Source organism: Hibiscus syriacus, unplaced genomic scaffold, assembly GCF_006381635.1.
Source record: "Hibiscus syriacus cultivar Baekdansim isolate YM2019G1 unplaced genomic scaffold, ASM638163v2 tig00110435_pilon, whole genome shotgun sequence".
NCBI lineage: Eukaryota > Viridiplantae > Streptophyta > Magnoliopsida > Malvales > Malvaceae > Hibiscus > Hibiscus syriacus.
In genome coordinates, this window is record NW_024062736.1 from 638591 (window position 1) to 654455 (window position 15865).

The 15865-nt window shown below is 38.5% G+C and overlaps 1 protein-coding gene and 1 pseudogene across 1 annotated transcript; one reads left to right on the top strand and one right to left on the bottom strand.

Moving 5' to 3' along the window:
* Nucleotides 1–94: 94 nt before the first annotated feature.
* Nucleotides 95–12024, bottom strand: LOC120125657 (U-box domain-containing protein 4-like). Its single transcript, XM_039144031.1, has 6 exons — nucleotides 11816–12024; nucleotides 10498–10680; nucleotides 3434–3714; nucleotides 2965–3081; nucleotides 661–2691; nucleotides 95–576 (listed from the first exon to the last, which is right to left on the bottom strand). The coding sequence occupies exons 3-6, from the start codon at nucleotides 3707–3709 to the stop codon at nucleotides 517–519; spliced, it is 2484 nt and encodes an 827-aa protein (XP_038999962.1). The 5' UTR covers nucleotides 3710–3714; nucleotides 10498–10680; nucleotides 11816–12024; the 3' UTR covers nucleotides 95–516.
* A 1940-nt stretch (nucleotides 12025–13964) lies between these two features.
* LOC120125665 lies at nucleotides 13965–15810 on the top strand (annotated as a pseudogene).
* The last annotated feature ends 55 nt before the right edge of the window (nucleotides 15811–15865 follow it).

Here is a 15865-nt window from a genome sequence, read left to right on the forward strand (position 1 = left end):
AAGTAAATAAAATTAAGATTGCAATTCAACCAGCCTAAAGAACATCAATTAAGGGTGTTTGAGAAATTGATAAATGAAATAACGCACAATCAACTAACTCATGGAACTACATAGAAGCGTAAACTAAATGCCTGCTCTTGTTTGGCTCTCTGCAAATGCATAACTTACAAATCAATCTGAATATCTAGTTTAATCTGAAAAACAATTGAGTCAAAAAAAAAAAGCCATGGGTCATAAACCAGGACGGGACATTATTCACCCCCGAGCTCGATACGCAGACCAGACGAACTCAGATGTATGGAATTCCGTTCTTACATTCACAATTGCACGTATAAAAAGAAGCATTTGACAAGAGGACTCGCATCGAATTCTCTACAAATTAAAATTTTCCTTTTTCCTACACAAAGTGTAAAACCATGCAGCAAAACCTTCAAAATGCATTATTTGAAACATCAAATGTATACAAACTGTATCAGACTCAAAGCCTTGGATGCCATGAAAATTGTTTTCCCACTTTCAGCCTCTTCCAGCACTACCATGTCGTTGGCTTCTGAAGTAGGTCAGAAGTGCCTGAGACTGCAGCCAACTGCAGCTTATGATAATTTTCAAGAAAGGTAAAAGAAAGAAGGTTTAATCGGAAAAAAGAAAACAGTAGTATACCTTCTCTCTAGCTCTTGGGGTGCCGGACTGGGACAAGGCCACTAGTGGTGGAACAGCTCCTTCTTGGAGCACCATACTGCAAAACCTACCACTGGTTGTGCAGAGTTGTAAAAGAGCAGCAGCTGCATTTTCCTTCCCTCTCGCTGAACCCAACTCAACAACCTCAACCAGCACAGGAATCCCACCCTCTTGCCCAATGGCATTCCTACCTTCGGGAATTGTAGCTAGATTAGCCAAAACAGCAACTGCCTTATCAACCATTCCAGCTGCTGGGTCCATCAAATCTACAAGGTGTCTTACGGCACCAGCTTGCACAATTCGGGTCTTGTTTTCATGAAATATTGACAGATTAAACAAGGCAGTAGCTGCATCTTTCTTTCCCCTAGGAGTACCATTGCCCAATAAATCAACAAGAGGCTTGATTGCCCCAGACCTACCGATCTTGACTTTGTTATCCTCAATGACCGAAAGGCTGAAGAGAGTAGCAGCTGAGTTTTCTTTAGCTTCAGGGGTTCCTGTCTCAAGGACATGAATCAGAGGCTCAATTGCATTAGCATCAGCAATAGCTGTTTTGTTGTTATCATTAATTGATAAGTTAAGAAGTGCTGTAACAGCATTTTCCTGAGTCTTTGTATCCGATGAACAAAGCAAATCAACTAACAAGGTGATGGCCCCACAATTTGCTATTATAATCCGATTATCCATGTTGTGCTTAGCAAGTAACCTGAGTTGAGCTGTGGCCTCTCTTTGATTATCAACTGAAGTGCTCGTCAAGTCATCTACCAACTTCTTAACCTGGGTTTCAATGCCAGAAAGGTCAGCCCTGTTCTCAACACCAGGAGAAGAAACTATCCTTGGAATAAACCTCTCTGATGGTCGGCGCCAGATTGTTTGGCTTCGAGATCGTGCTTCTACCAATCGAGGAGGAAATTCGGGTTCTCTCTGTGGGATGGCTGTGCTGACTGTAGGTTGTGGGTCAGATTTAACCTCCCCAGAAACATCAGTATTGTAGGCTGCAAAATGACTTTCAGAAGTCTCATTGGCATCTCCAATCGATCCTCGAGGAGAATCTGAATTAGGAAGTGCACTAGAGGCTGAACCAGATCTTGAATGGTTTTGAGATGAATGTCCAGCATTGTTAGAAGGTGACACAGGGGGTTCACCAACAGAATCATTATACCATTGTTCCAACTTTGAATTGTCTTCAGAACTATTTATTGATATCCTTGCAAAATCCAGACCCTCTCCATTTCCAGCTATACCTGGCAAGGAACCCTCTGAGGTAGAACAAGGATGTAGTGGGGAGGTTCCCTCCCGATGAATTCCACAGGATGTTACTAGTTTCTTACCAGCTTGACTTCTAGACCTTGGTTCAGGTGATAATGGTTGGCTGCTTCTAGGAGTAAAACTATTCGAATCCCTTGGCAAGCCAGACTCTGCAGCCACAATAAGGGGATAGGACTGGTTTAAACTGATGGACTTCATGGGATCAGGCAACTTCACATTGTTTGACTCACACCAGTTTGCAATTAGTGCCTTTACTGTGTAATTAGGTATAAGATTGGTATGAGTCAAAGCTTGCCGTGTCTTGGGGCACACACTGAGCCCAAGACCAATCCAGTTCTTAATGAAAGCCCGCTCATAGGTTTGTCCAGATGCCACAATCACCGGGTCAGTCATTAGCTCTAGGGAAAGAGGGCAGCAGAAATCAGCAGGTATGGGAACAGGACTACTGGTCTCAGATTGTTTCATTAATACAAGACGATCATGCATGCGGGTTACAAGAGCAATTATTTGATCAATGAACTCAGCTTCTGCAGTTTTATCTAATTGTTCAGCATTCTCCTTCAACTTTTCAAGGGCCACAGCTTCTATCAGAATCTCCTGGTTTGACCTCAAGCTCAAGTTCTCTGCAATTTTCACTATCATGTCTGAGGATGGTCCAACACTATCCACTTGATCCTGTATGGCTTCCCTGATGAAAGATGATGCTTGTTCATATGCTACATGCTTAATTTTCTGCAAGCAGTGCTGCAATCAATTGCCATTAGTTAAACATCCTGAAATGTGGATTCCCCATTAGCATTTTTCTAACTCAGAAATCAAATCAAAATGAAAGCTAAATATCCTCACATCTCAAAACTGTATATTTGCATGCCATTCACTCTCCAATAGATGACTTCTTTGGTAATCATTGAGAGAATACAATTATTATGCTCTATTAATAAAATTTAAAACACAATACAAAGAGTAACAGCTTCATATAAAAGAAAAAAATCTCAAGTAACTTGGGTCAAAAATTACCTCAAGGGATGCTGAACTTAATTCATTAGGCAGGTGCCGGTGGGAAGACTTCAAGAAATGGAATACATCCAGGCTAGAATTCCGAATCTTTGATATTAATGACTCAACTTGCAGAACCTAGAGATCAAGTGGAACAGAGGATGGTTATCCAAGTGCATTTAATTAAAGGCCAACACTAATTGACAAGTAACTAATAAGAAAAATCTATTCTTCTAATTATAATATTATTTTCTGAAAAGGCAACCATCTATAGCATTTTTTCCACCTAAATATGAGCGAATATTCAAGAATAAGGACTTGGGGAGGTAAATATATTCCAAAAGATATACATTCAAACAAATACTCTACAACATGCATCTCATATCGAGGGTATTTCAATGCCTAAAAGGTTAACTAGGTACTTCTTCCAGCCGTAAGTGGACTGAAATTGCCAAGTGAAGTTGTGAACTTAAAGTAACTAGGAACTTACAAAGTAAACTTTACTCGAAAGGGGTTGCCAGCATTCGAAATGCTCCCTCAATTCTTCTATAGAGAGGCTTAATCCTTCAAATGCCTTACCAAGCACTTCATCAGAAGTAATTTCTGAATCAACAATTGCACTAAGAATTGGCTTCAACAACTTTAGTATCTCTTCTGCTCTCTGGTAATACTTCTGAACCGGTTCTGAGTTAACGTTCTCAGAAGATGACATATTTAAAAATGAGGAAATGTTACAGCGAAGTGTGTTCAACAAAGATGTCTCCATATGATCTGGGTAACCAAAAGTAGAAGCCCAAGAGATCACAATTAAGAAAGAGGAGTAGAAGGAGAATTGATAATAGTAATAATAATAATAATAATAATAATAATAATAAGCAAACTGCAATGCATAGCATGCAAACAATATGATATAAGTATATTTGTCATGAAAATACAGGAAGCTTGGAGCCTAATTACTTTGGTTCAACAACATGATTTCTTTCTCGGCATTCAATTTAACCTAATGCAAAATTATCAGTGAACAAGAGCATATTCTAGCCTCCGTCAAATGCTTAAAAGGAAAACAAATATTCTTAGTTATTTAAGATAATTTCAATCTAACAACACTTTTCCAATAGCTCTAACATATTATTGATTCGCATCGGTTTTTAGCTGTAAAACCATGGAGAGAGGAATGTTAGGTGCTGTAGGAGGATCGTGGGTTGCTTTCGTTGATAATCTTAGTAGGAGAGTGCATAGGAGGGTATTGTGGGATCGGTTTAGCCGTTTTGGTAAGGTGATTAAAGTTTTTATTCCGTTTGTTAATAGCAGACCCAACTACAAGAACAAGACGTTTGCCTTTGTGCATTTTGCGAGTAAGGAGGATTTGATTGCTGCTAAGGAGAAGATGAACAACGTCCTTGTTGATGGGAGGAGAATATTAGTATCATTTGCGAAATATCAGAGGAGTAGTGGTCCGAGGAACTTGAATCGCAATAGAGTAATGGAGGCTGGAGGTGTAGGTGTCGAGGTTTCGAAAAGGCAAAATGCATCTAGCCAAGTGGTTGGGGCTAGGAAGAAGGAGATGATGAACAGGTTCCAGGATGGCAGAACATATAAGGATACGGTAGTAGGTTTGAAAAAAGATGAGGGTCAGCAATCCAGAAACCTTGGGGACAGGAGAGAGGAGAAGAACGACATGGATTTCTTCATTCCTTTGGAGGAAAGAGCATGGCTGAGGACTTCATTAACAGGTATCGTTAAAGTGATATTTGAGGTCGAGTTTGTGCAAAGGGCATTGAGAACAGAGGGAATTAATGTTAAGGTAGTTAGATGGGGTTATGCGAAAAATGCATGTTTGGTAGTTTTCCGGTCTGTGGAGGAGAAAGAAGCAGCTATAGAAGATAAATGGGAAGCTTTGTCCTTTTGGTTTGAAAGGTTGGAGCCTGTGATCGAAGAGAAGGGAGTTCCATTACCTTACTGTTCAGTATCCATGATGGGCGTTCCATTAAACTGCTGGTCAGTTTCATTTTTTACTAGTTTGGCATCGAGATGGGGCAAATTAGTGAAGATTCAAGAACAGACAGCTCAAAGAGTTGATTGCAGGGTGGCTCAGATGTTATTAAGAGTTGAAAGTCCGTTTGACATCCCTCCATATGTCATTTTTAATACTCTTGGAAGGTCCTTTACTATCAAGATTAAGGTAGACAGCAGTGATGATTTCTTCCCTGAGCTTGAGGAAGGGGAAGATGATGAAAGGGTCGATGAAGATGGTTCTCAAGGAGGAACAGTGGTTCCGTGGGAGAGGGATTCGTCAGAGGGGAGCAAAGGGGAGGATCGAGGTGGTCTGCAAAGGAAGTTTAATTCTCAGCAGATGTCAGACTCTAGAAGCAGGGTTGAAGAGTGGGTTCGAGGTTTTTCACAGGGAGGTGACCCAATGAACAAGGGAAATTTGAAAAATAGCGCTGAAGCCGAGGACAGTTCAAATGTTGACCTTTGTAACGAGGGGACAGTACTAGGTGAAGGTTGCAGCAAGCAGTCTGTGTCAGGGACTTTTTCTGATGGGAGGAAAAAGGTGGTCAGCTTACAAGGAGACACCTCGGGGAAAGAAAAAGTGGTTCAAGAGGATGGGCTTATTTCCAAAATGGGAAGGAGGGAAGTATTTGGGCCTGAGCATTTTAGTCCATCACCAAATAAGAATGGGAATAAGAATGAGCCTTCAATTTCAGATACACAGGTTGGATATGGTATGCAGAATGGGTCTGTGTCTCTATCACTGAGAAGACCTTTTGGGGGGAGTGTATCGGGTAATAATGTCGAGAGAGGATATCATAATAAAGTTTATGTTAGGAGGAGGGCTGCCAAAAGTTGTGATGGTATGGATGATGGTATTGGAGCAGGAGAAAAGAATCAGAGGAGGACAGAAGCAATGGAGTGTTGGAAAGTATCCAATTTATTGGGGGTAAAGTTTAAAGGAGGAGAAAAGGAATTCCTGACCAAAGTTGTTCCTTTGGTGAAGGATAGAGATGTTTGAGGGGTGGTAGTTGGTTTAGGGGTTATGGTCATAAAATGCTTTTGATGGTAGAATGGTCCATTATGTGTTGGAATGTTAGGGGTCTGGGTAGGAAGGTTAAAGCACGTGCCATTAGGAGATTTGTAGAGGAGAAAAAACCAACTATCTTATTTTTGCAAGAATCCAAATTGGAAACTGTCAGCACTATGTTAGGTAGGAAAATGGGAGGTAAAATCCTTAATGGTTGGGCAGTTGTGCCTGCTGTAGGTTCGGCTGGTGGTCTAATAACAATGTGGAATCAGAAGGTATTTGTGGTGAAGGAAAAGGTCATCCGAACTAGATTTGTGGCGTTAAAGGGTTGGTTGGATGGTATACCAAACTATTGTTGTTTCATAAATGTCTATGGTCCAAGTGTGGAGGCTGATAAAGAGCCATTTTTCAGGGATTTATTTTCCTTTCTGGAACAGGTGGACTGCCCAGTTTGTTTAGGTGGGGATTTCAATGCCTTTTTGACGCAGGAAGAGAAAAGGGGTGGTGATGTGAATTTGATGTCGATGAATATTTTTCGAGATTTTGTCTCTAAGGCAAATCTAATCGATTTGCCTTTATTGGGAGGTCAGTTCACGTGGTGTAATAATAGGGAAGTTCCCACTTTTGAGAGATTGGATCGGTTTTTAGTTGATCATAGTTTTTTCTCGCAATTCCCAAAGATCAATCAAAATCTGCAGCCTAGGTCCATTTCTGATCACAATATTATTCTGCTGGAGAATAGGGAGTGCAATTGGGGGCCGAAACCGTTTAGACTGTTTAATTATATGTTGGTGGAGGAAGGGTTTAGTGAATTGTTGACAAAAGAACTGTTCAATCTGGGTACACAGGAAAACTCGATACCTATTTCCAAAATTCTTAACCGGGTGAAGGATGTCGCAAAAAATTGGGCTGGTAAGGGTTTTCTTCAATTACCAGGCAGAATCAGAACCTTGGAGTCTGTGATACAGGATATGGAAATGAAATTGCAACAAGGGTCTTCTTTGGTGTCAATGAATTTTATTGTTGAAGCAAAGAGAGAATTATGGGAGTTACAAAAGAAGGAAGAATCAATTTGGATGCAAAAGTCTAGATTGAAATGGAGATTGGAGGGGGATAAGAACTCAAGGTTTTTCCATCATAGTGCAGCAATTAGAGGGAGGATAAACTACATAAAAGTTATCAAAGTTGATGGTGAAGTTATTGAAGACCCTAGGTCAGTTAAAGCTTCAGTGGTGGAGTTTTTCAAGAGGTTGTATAATCAAACAAACACCCTGGAGGCAGAGGAATTAAATCTTGATTTTCTCAAGCTGTCCGAAGGTCAGTGTTTAGCTTTGGAGAAACCTTTTTCTGAAGAGGAAGTTTGGGAAGCTATTGCTCATTCGGATATCAACAAAGCTCCGGGTCCGGATGGTCTGAACTTAGGGTTCTTTAAGAAGTTCTGGCCTAATTTGAAGGATGATATGATGAGGTTTTTTAGGGATTTCTATGTGGGGAAGGTTTGGGAACCGGAGGTGAACTTTTCCTTCATTTCTCTTATTCCAAAGAAGGCAAATCCGGAGGGGTTGGAAGAGTTTAGGCCAATTAGCCTAGTGGGAGGTCTTTATAAAGTCATCTCTAAGGTCTTAGCTAGAAGATTGAGTTTGTATCTCAATGATATTATAAGTCAGTCCCAATTTGCTTTTATTCCGGGGAGGAATATCTTGGATTGCTCTTTTATTGCAAATGAGAGTATTGATTTTTGGAGGAAGAGAGGGCTGAAGGGAGTAGTTTTCAAGGTGGATTTTATGAGAGCTTATGATTCGGTAGATTGGAAAATTTTGATTCAAATTATGAGCAAAATGGGGTTTGGTGAAAAGTAGAGGTCGTGGATGTTCCAGTGCATGTCAACTGCTGAGATTTCGGTCTTGTTAAATGGATCTCCAACGGAGAAATTTCATATTTACAGAGGTTTGAGACAGGGTTGTTCACTTTCACCTATGCTTTTCAATTTGGCTACGGAGTTGTTGCATTTACTGTTAACTAAAGCAGTGGATATGGGATTGTTTTCGGGGTTTGATTTAGGACTGCAGGACCGAGCATTCAAGCTGTCACACCTTCAATTTGCGGATGATCTTATAATTTTCAGTAAAGGTTCCATTCGTGAGTTGAGGAATATTAGAAGAGTGTTACTGATTTATGAACTTCTGGTGGGGCTGAAGTTAAATCTAGGTAAAAGCAGGATTTTTGGAATCAATGTTGAAGAAGGGGAGCTAACTAATTGGGCTGAAGTTATTGGCTGCTCGGTTGGATATCTTCCATCTGAATATTTAGGTCTGCCTCTGGGGTACAAGAGGAATTCGGTTGCTATGTGGGATCCGATAGTGGCGAGATTTAATGCTAAATTGAGTGGTTGGATAGCTAATTCTCTGTCGATAGCGGGAAGAGTGGTTCTGGTCAAATCGGTGCTATGCTCTCTTCCGGTCTATTTTATGTCTATGTTCAGAATCCCAGCTGCTGTGATACTCAAACTTAACTCTATCATGGCTTCATTTCTGTGGGGGGATTCGATTGATAAGAAGAAAATCCATTGGGTCAACTGGAAGTCGGTCTCTAAACCAAGAAATCTGGGGGGTCTAGGGGTCCCTAATCTAGCACTTTTGAACCGAGCTTTATTAGGAAAATGGGTTTGGAAGTTTTCTTCTGAAAAGAAATCTTGGTGGAAGAAAGTGATTTGTGCCGCCTACAATTTGGATCCCAAGTCCATTATTTTGGAGAATTCGGTGCCAGCTCGTGCATCGTGGATTTGGAAAGGTGTGGTGAAAAACTTCTTCAACAGTGATGATTTTGGAGAGTGTCTTAAAAGGAATATGCGTTTGAAGGCGGGGAAAGGGGAAGATGTGCAGTTCTGGAATGATGTATGGTTGGGTGATGTTCCCCTGAAATCGTTGTTTCCTAGACTTTATGTTCTCTCAATTAATAAATCGGGTAAAGTGAAAGAGTTTAGGGTAAATAATGCTTCGGGTTGGGTGTGGGACATCCAAATGAGAAGGAATTTGGCTGATTGGGAAGTAGAACAGTGGATGCAGTTGATTTCTATGTTGAATAATACCTCTCCTTTTCCTACTGAAGATGATTGTTGGATTTGGTTAGGGAATGGTGAAGGAAATTTTACAGCTAAATCTTTTGTATAAATGCTTTTTATGTACAACGTGGTTCTGAGCAAAATCAAGTGAATTGGGATAAGAATATTTGGTCTGGTTTAGCTCCTCCAAGGGTGGAATTGTTTGTTTGGCAACTAGTGCAACATAGAGTTCCGGTTAAAGAGGAGTTAGCAAAGAGAGGTGTTGCAGAGATTGTTGACCAACGTTGTGTTCTGTGTGGTAGGGAGGTGGAATCAGTTTCTCATCTGTTTCTGCATTGCAGGGTTGTGTGGGGTCTGTGGTCCTCCTTCTTGAAAATGTGGAATGTGTCACTGGTGACTCCAAAGTGTACCATGGAATTTCTAATTTTGTGGGATGATTTTATGACTAACTCTTTGATTTGGAGATTCATTCCTAGGGCAGTGATGTGGTCAGTATGGAAGTGTAGAAATGAGATTATCTTTCAGAAAGGAAAGCTGGATTTGGTCAGATTATCTTTCATTGTTAGATTTAGGGTGGCTTCCTGGTTTAGTGCTCATTTCAAGGATGTGGGTATTCCTCTGGATTCTCTAGTAGGTGATTTGAAAATTGCTGATTCGATTGGTAGACCAGGAAAGGTTTGCTCTCAACCTGCTTGCTGGGTTCCTCCACCGGAGGGGTTTCTAAAGTTAAATGTTGATGGAGCGATGGTTTCGGGTTGGGAAAAAGGAGGTATTGGTGGTCTGTTTCGAGATAGCAGAGGTCTATTACTTCAGTGGTTTTCTGAAGCAGTAGGGAGTGGTCCTCCTATTTTGGCAGAGCTGTTGGTTATCAAAAGAGGGATTTGTCTTATGGAGGAGTTGGATTTTGTCGCAAATCAGAGAGTTATCTTGGTATCAGACTCTTCTAACGCTCTGAAGTGGATTCAGAATCTGGGTTTAACCCCTCCTTTGCATCTATCCTTGGTGAAGGATATAGTTTCGCTTTTGATTGGAAAGGATATTATTTTTAGGCATATTTCAAGGGCGGCAAACTGGGAAGTTGATAAACTTGCTAAAGATGGGATAGGGTGATTTTGGTTATTGTGGTGTTGTTTAACAGGAATTGTTCCTCCCTGTTTTGTTGGATGTTTTGTGTTAAGTTTTATGTTCTTCCATTGGAAGTGTAGGAGTTTGTTCAATCTTGTAATCTGGTTCTTGTGAATAAAAGTTTTCTTGGCTCTCCTTTCCTCCTTCGTTGTTCCTTCATGTTACTCTCATAACATGGAGGGATTGAAGGAGGATTTTAATGAGGCCCTTTCTATCAAAAAGAGCATATTCTAGCACCACCACAATTACCACAGTTATTTTTTTTTCAAAACAAAAGTGAAACAGAGACAAAATGAATAAGGATTGGAACGGGAAAGTCCACACAAAGTAAGGACACGACACATACCGTATTTCAAAATTCCAACAAAATTCTTTCTCAAAGATGGATTATGGATCCTTTGGAAACCATATCATTCCATAAAACTGAAGAAAACCCTTTGAACACCAGTACCGTAGGCTATGTGGCACACTATCTTGACACCAAGAAACAGACAGGTTCTTGAAATCTCATCTACGCCAACAAGCAATCCTAATACAAAATAAAAAAAACAATAAATAAATCAATCAATATTCAAACCATCAAATATAATATTTACCAAAAAAATGCAAACCTAAAAGAAATAATCAAAAACAGCCACCTCTCAATGTTAAACATAACATGATGCCTGCCCACCCACCATCAAGGAGAGAGTTAGTTGACTGAAAACAAGCCAAATTCTTCTGAAAGATTATATGAAATAAACAAAGGCTAGGGAAAAATAGAAATTTGGTAACTGTTCCTTCAATGGATTCATCTTCACTCCAGTGCCTCATAAACTTCGGTACTACAGGCAAAGTCCCTCTTCACTATAGTCCATGTGTTTAGGAAATTAACAGTTAGTTATCTGGATATCTTTTCCCTATTTTTGGTAATCATTTGCAATTCTATCTAACTTAGATGCACATCAGATGTATCTTTTGGAATAGAGAAACGAATCTACTCGAACAAAAATAACCAGATAGGACTAATGGAATGTAGAACCATCCATACAAGTTTAGCAACCATGTGATGATCTAAACCCAGAATTAGCATGCTTCAAATCGAGGATATAAAGAAAAACATAAAACGTTCCAGCAACCGCGTGCAAATTCCACATGCTACTAGATTAAAACTAGCGCAGCAGTAATGAAGCCAACAAATTTACCTAAATCATTACTCCCAAAACCTATCTCCAAATGGTTTCTAATATCATTTGTATGGCACAGCTTATAATTTATGTGCTTTCTAAGTTCCCAATAACAGTACAGTAACATCACAATTTAATCAAATTCTCTTAGACCATAATGATTTTGTCTATATTCATATAGTAGTCATATAAAAAGTAAAAATAATTTGTGCAATGAACAAACTTAAGCTGTTTTCGCAATTTCCCAGCAGCAATTCAAACAAATAAATAAAAATTAACCCTAAAACCGTATCATCCCTCCTTAAAATATCAATTATCCAAAAACGCACCTAACCTTTCTAATTCATACTATAAAACAATATGATCATAAAGAAAGTAATTAGATCAAATGGGTTTCGTTATTATTCCAAAAATTCCCAACTCCAAAGAAGTAAACAGAAAATTAAACCCCAGAAACAAAGAGAAAGTTTTCAAAGCCAAAGAAAAATGAAATGGTACCTTAATGCAGCTTTCGAATTCTGGGTTCCCCCCCCCCTTTCGTGGTCCGCTAACCTTTCCAAGAAATAAATAAATAAGTCCCAGATTTCGCTATTCTGTTGCTGGGTCTTCAGGAAAATTTCCCCCTCCTTTCCAGTATTTTTCTCTGCATTACTTGATGTTTTATTATTTAATTGTTTTGCTTGCGTTGCTTAGTTGGAGATTGGTGGGTTCTCTTCCTTTTGGAATTTCTTTATGAATATTTTGACTTGAATTTTGGAAATTTACTTTTATTATATTTTTGAGATTGCCAAAAGGAGTAATTCTGCAAAAAATAATTAAATATCCTCGCATTTATTTATTAATTTAGTAAAACCATTTTATATAATAATATTTAGCATGAACAAAACGATCTCGATTTTAAATAAATTATTATTAATTTTTAAAATCTTAATTTTAAATATTATGAATATAAAAAATATAAATATTTGAGATTAAATTATTAAAAATAATCTTTAAAGATATGCTGTTTTATAGTTACCTATGAGCAAAAAAAAATCAAATATATACATATTTCACTATCCTTCTCGATGCTTCTTTTTCTTTGTTTTTCAAAATAAAAAAAATGAAATTAGAAAAGGAATGTCATGTGTCTGCATTATATCTGACTCCGTCAGAGTTGATTATTAAAGTACAATAATTATATTTTGTTGTTTTCTAAGATTTAGTTCAAATAATTAATAATATTTTTTGTGTTCAAAATTTTTTATTAAAATAATAACATAATATAAAAATAAATATTTAAATTTTATTTTTTAATTTTTTTATTAATTTATGTTATTAATGTTACAAACATTATAATTTTTAATTATAACGAGATTAAAAAAAATCTTATCAAATGACACGAGTGACAATCTATTAATATAAAAAAAATGTAGACCACTACCATTTATCATCGTTGTTGATCCAACCTTCACCGACAATATAATCACTGTCACTAGTCTATCATCACCAATTGTTAATATTAAATAAAAAGGGACGAGAGGACAATGGGTGAGAATATATAGGATAAACCAACTAAAACAGAAGAATGAAAGAAAGACATTTAACGGTAGAATTAGCCACTATTTGAAGAAAAAGGGATAGAATAGATTAGCTTGACTCACTCTTGGATGCAATTTAAGATGTGACATTCATGGTATCATTTTCGGTTGTAATCTAAGATGTTAGGAAGAATGTCACGTTATTGATTGTCAATCAAAAATATTATAAAGAAAATAATATTTTAGATTATTGCCGAAAATATAATAAAAATGTTACATTTTAAGTTACATCAAACTTAAAATGTTATATTTTTTTATCACAAGAGTTATACTTACTTTTACTGTTTTTTATCACATTCTTCTTACATTTACTGTTTTTAATCACATTCTAACCCGTCGCACATAAAACTCCCCTTATATTTAGCATCAATGAATTACTGAAGCATGTTAAGCAACTATAATAGTAGGAATGATTGCACAACTCCTTGTGATAAATGCTCTTGGCCTTTTTATCTATCCTCAGAGAAACCTCCCATGGTGGACAGCCATATATAGGTTCCAGTAATAGTGCTACTTTATCCCGCTGCTAACAACCCGATAGCCCAAATATAAAAAATGGAGATTAATCTGGCTCCATATTTTTCTTCAAGATAATTCCCATCAGAGATCTTATATTATTATCGGAATGTTTATACATTGTAAAGAATATTTGCAAAAGGAGTTACACACAAGAGACAACGTAGTATTGAAGATAATATGAGTTTAGAACTAAGAAAATGATGTAATATATATTTTATTCAGATGTATTCAACTTTAATGACTCTTTTGTAACAGAGTACAGTGAATAAACAGAGTTTTGTTTTAACCTCAAAATGCTGTGCATACCTCCGACAGTTTTTTTCTTCAAATAATACAATTTAACTTCTCGAAAAATATTGTTTTAATTATTATTTTATCTTCAATAATTTAATAATGGAGAAAGTGTTGTACGAAACTCCATTTACGTATCTTCAGGGGATATAAAATGATGGAGGGAAATTGAGTATTACGGCCTGACATATTCAAAGCACGGACGGCGGTTAATGATGAGTGATAATTATATATCGGAAGACTTTGTGGTCAACTGCGCTGTGTCCGTGAACATGGCGATAGTGTTTGTCCTTTTGGCAAGTTCTGGGCCTAATTTTCTTTGGAGAAAAAAATGCTATACGGCATCAGTCCTCTTGATATACTACAGACGTGCCTTGAAATCTTCAGCAAAATCTAGTGTTGAGCAAATGAAAATGGAACCAATCTTGATATACTCGTTGCTTTCAGCACTTTTTCTAGCGCTGGTCACCAAGTTAATCATCTCAACACGCAAAAATCTCCCACCCAGTCCGTTGGCTATTCCGATTCTGGGCCACCTCCATCTCCTCAAAGAACCCCTCCATCGAACCCTCTCTTCCCTCTCACAAAAACACGGTCCCATCTTTTCCCTCAAGTTCGGATCCCGTTTCCTTGTCGTCGTCTCCTCGCCCTCCGCCGTCCAACAATGTTTCACCAAGAACGACATCGTTTTAGCCAACCGCCCTCGCTTCGTCATGGGCAATTACGTCGGCTACAACCACACCACTCTCGGTTTGGCACCGTACGGAGACCATTGGCGCAACCTCACGAAACTATCCACCATCGAGATCTTCTCGTCGACTCGTCTGAACATGTCTCTAGACATTCGAAGAGACAAAATCAATCGTTTGCTGCTCGATTGTACCGGGTTTCCACCGACGGGTTCGCCAAAGTGGAGCTGAAATCGATGTTTTCGGAGCTGACGTTTAATATAATCACGAGAATGATAGCGGGGAAACAGTATTTCGGCGACGATGTTGCCCAGAACTCTGAAGAAGGGAGGCGGTTCAGGGAGATGATTAAGGAACTCTTTGAATTGTCGGTGTCCTCATATCCGGGAGATTTCTTGCCAATATTGCAATGGGTTGATTACAATGAATACATCAGGAGGATAAACTGGGTAAGAAAACAGTCGATTTGATGCAAGAGATGATTGATGAACATAGGAGGAACAAAGGCGATTTAACCATAGAAAACACAATGATCACTTATCTGCCATATTTGCAAGAATCACAGCCTCAATATTATACTGATGTAATCATCAAAGGACTTATACAGGTCAGTTGGAATTTTCAAGTTCATTATTTTAATACATTTTAAGAGGCGATAATTAATAGTACTTATCATTTTCAAGTTATGGATTTCATTTTTGTGCAAGTTATTTTAAATGCTGGAACTGACAACAGCACTAACATTGGAATGGGCAATGTCCAATCTGCTAAACAATCCTTTAGTGTTGGCAAAAGCTTAAGCTAGAGCTGAACTAGACAAACGTATCGGTCAAGAAAAACTGGTGGAATAATCCAATGTCGCGAAATTACCTTATTTGCAATGCATAATCTCCGAGACTCTTCGGCTATTTCCGGCAGCTCAACTGTTAGTTCCACATTCGGCATCTGAGATTTGCAGCATCGGAGGCTACGAAATACCCAAAGATGCAATTTTGATGGTGAATGCTTGGGCTATACAAAGGGACCCTAAGTTATGGGATGATCTGATAAGTTTTAAGCCAGAGAGGTTCGAACAAGGCAAAGAAACGAGTGATCTTATCTATAAGTTAATGCCGTTTGGGTTAGGAAGAAGAGCTTGCCCCGGAATGGTGTTAGCCCGACATGTGCTGGGGTCGACATTGGGGCATTTATTCAATGTTTTGAGTGGGAGAGGGTGAGTGAGAAGGCAATCGACATAACCGAAGGGCAAAGGCTCACCATGCCTAAAGTTGAACCATTGGAAGCCATGTGCAGAGCAACTCAGCGGGAAGAAGCTGCTTTCTTAGTTTCTGAAATTTCTGGAATTTGTCAACTTCCTTTTCCTGTTTCTGTAATTCTTCATAAAGATTGTTAGTCATGGCTGTGTTTTTCGTTCTAATTTCATTGTATTTCATGGTATTTCATGGTTTTACCTTTTAAACTGCAACAAC

Bases quoted from the DNA above. Each gene is read 5' to 3' on its own strand.
- LOC120125657 (XM_039144031.1), bottom strand. From the start codon at position 3,709: ATGGAGACATCTTTGTTGAACACACTTCGCTGTAACATTTCCTCATTT. The intron at 3,082-3,433 runs GTAAGTTCCTAG...CTTGATCTCTAG, and splicing joins TTTCGAGTAAAGTTTACTTT to GTTCTGCAAGTTGAGTCATT. The intron at 577-660 runs GTATACTACTGT...AGTTGGCTGCAG, and splicing joins CCCCAAGAGCTAGAGAGAAG to TCTCAGGCACTTCTGACCTA.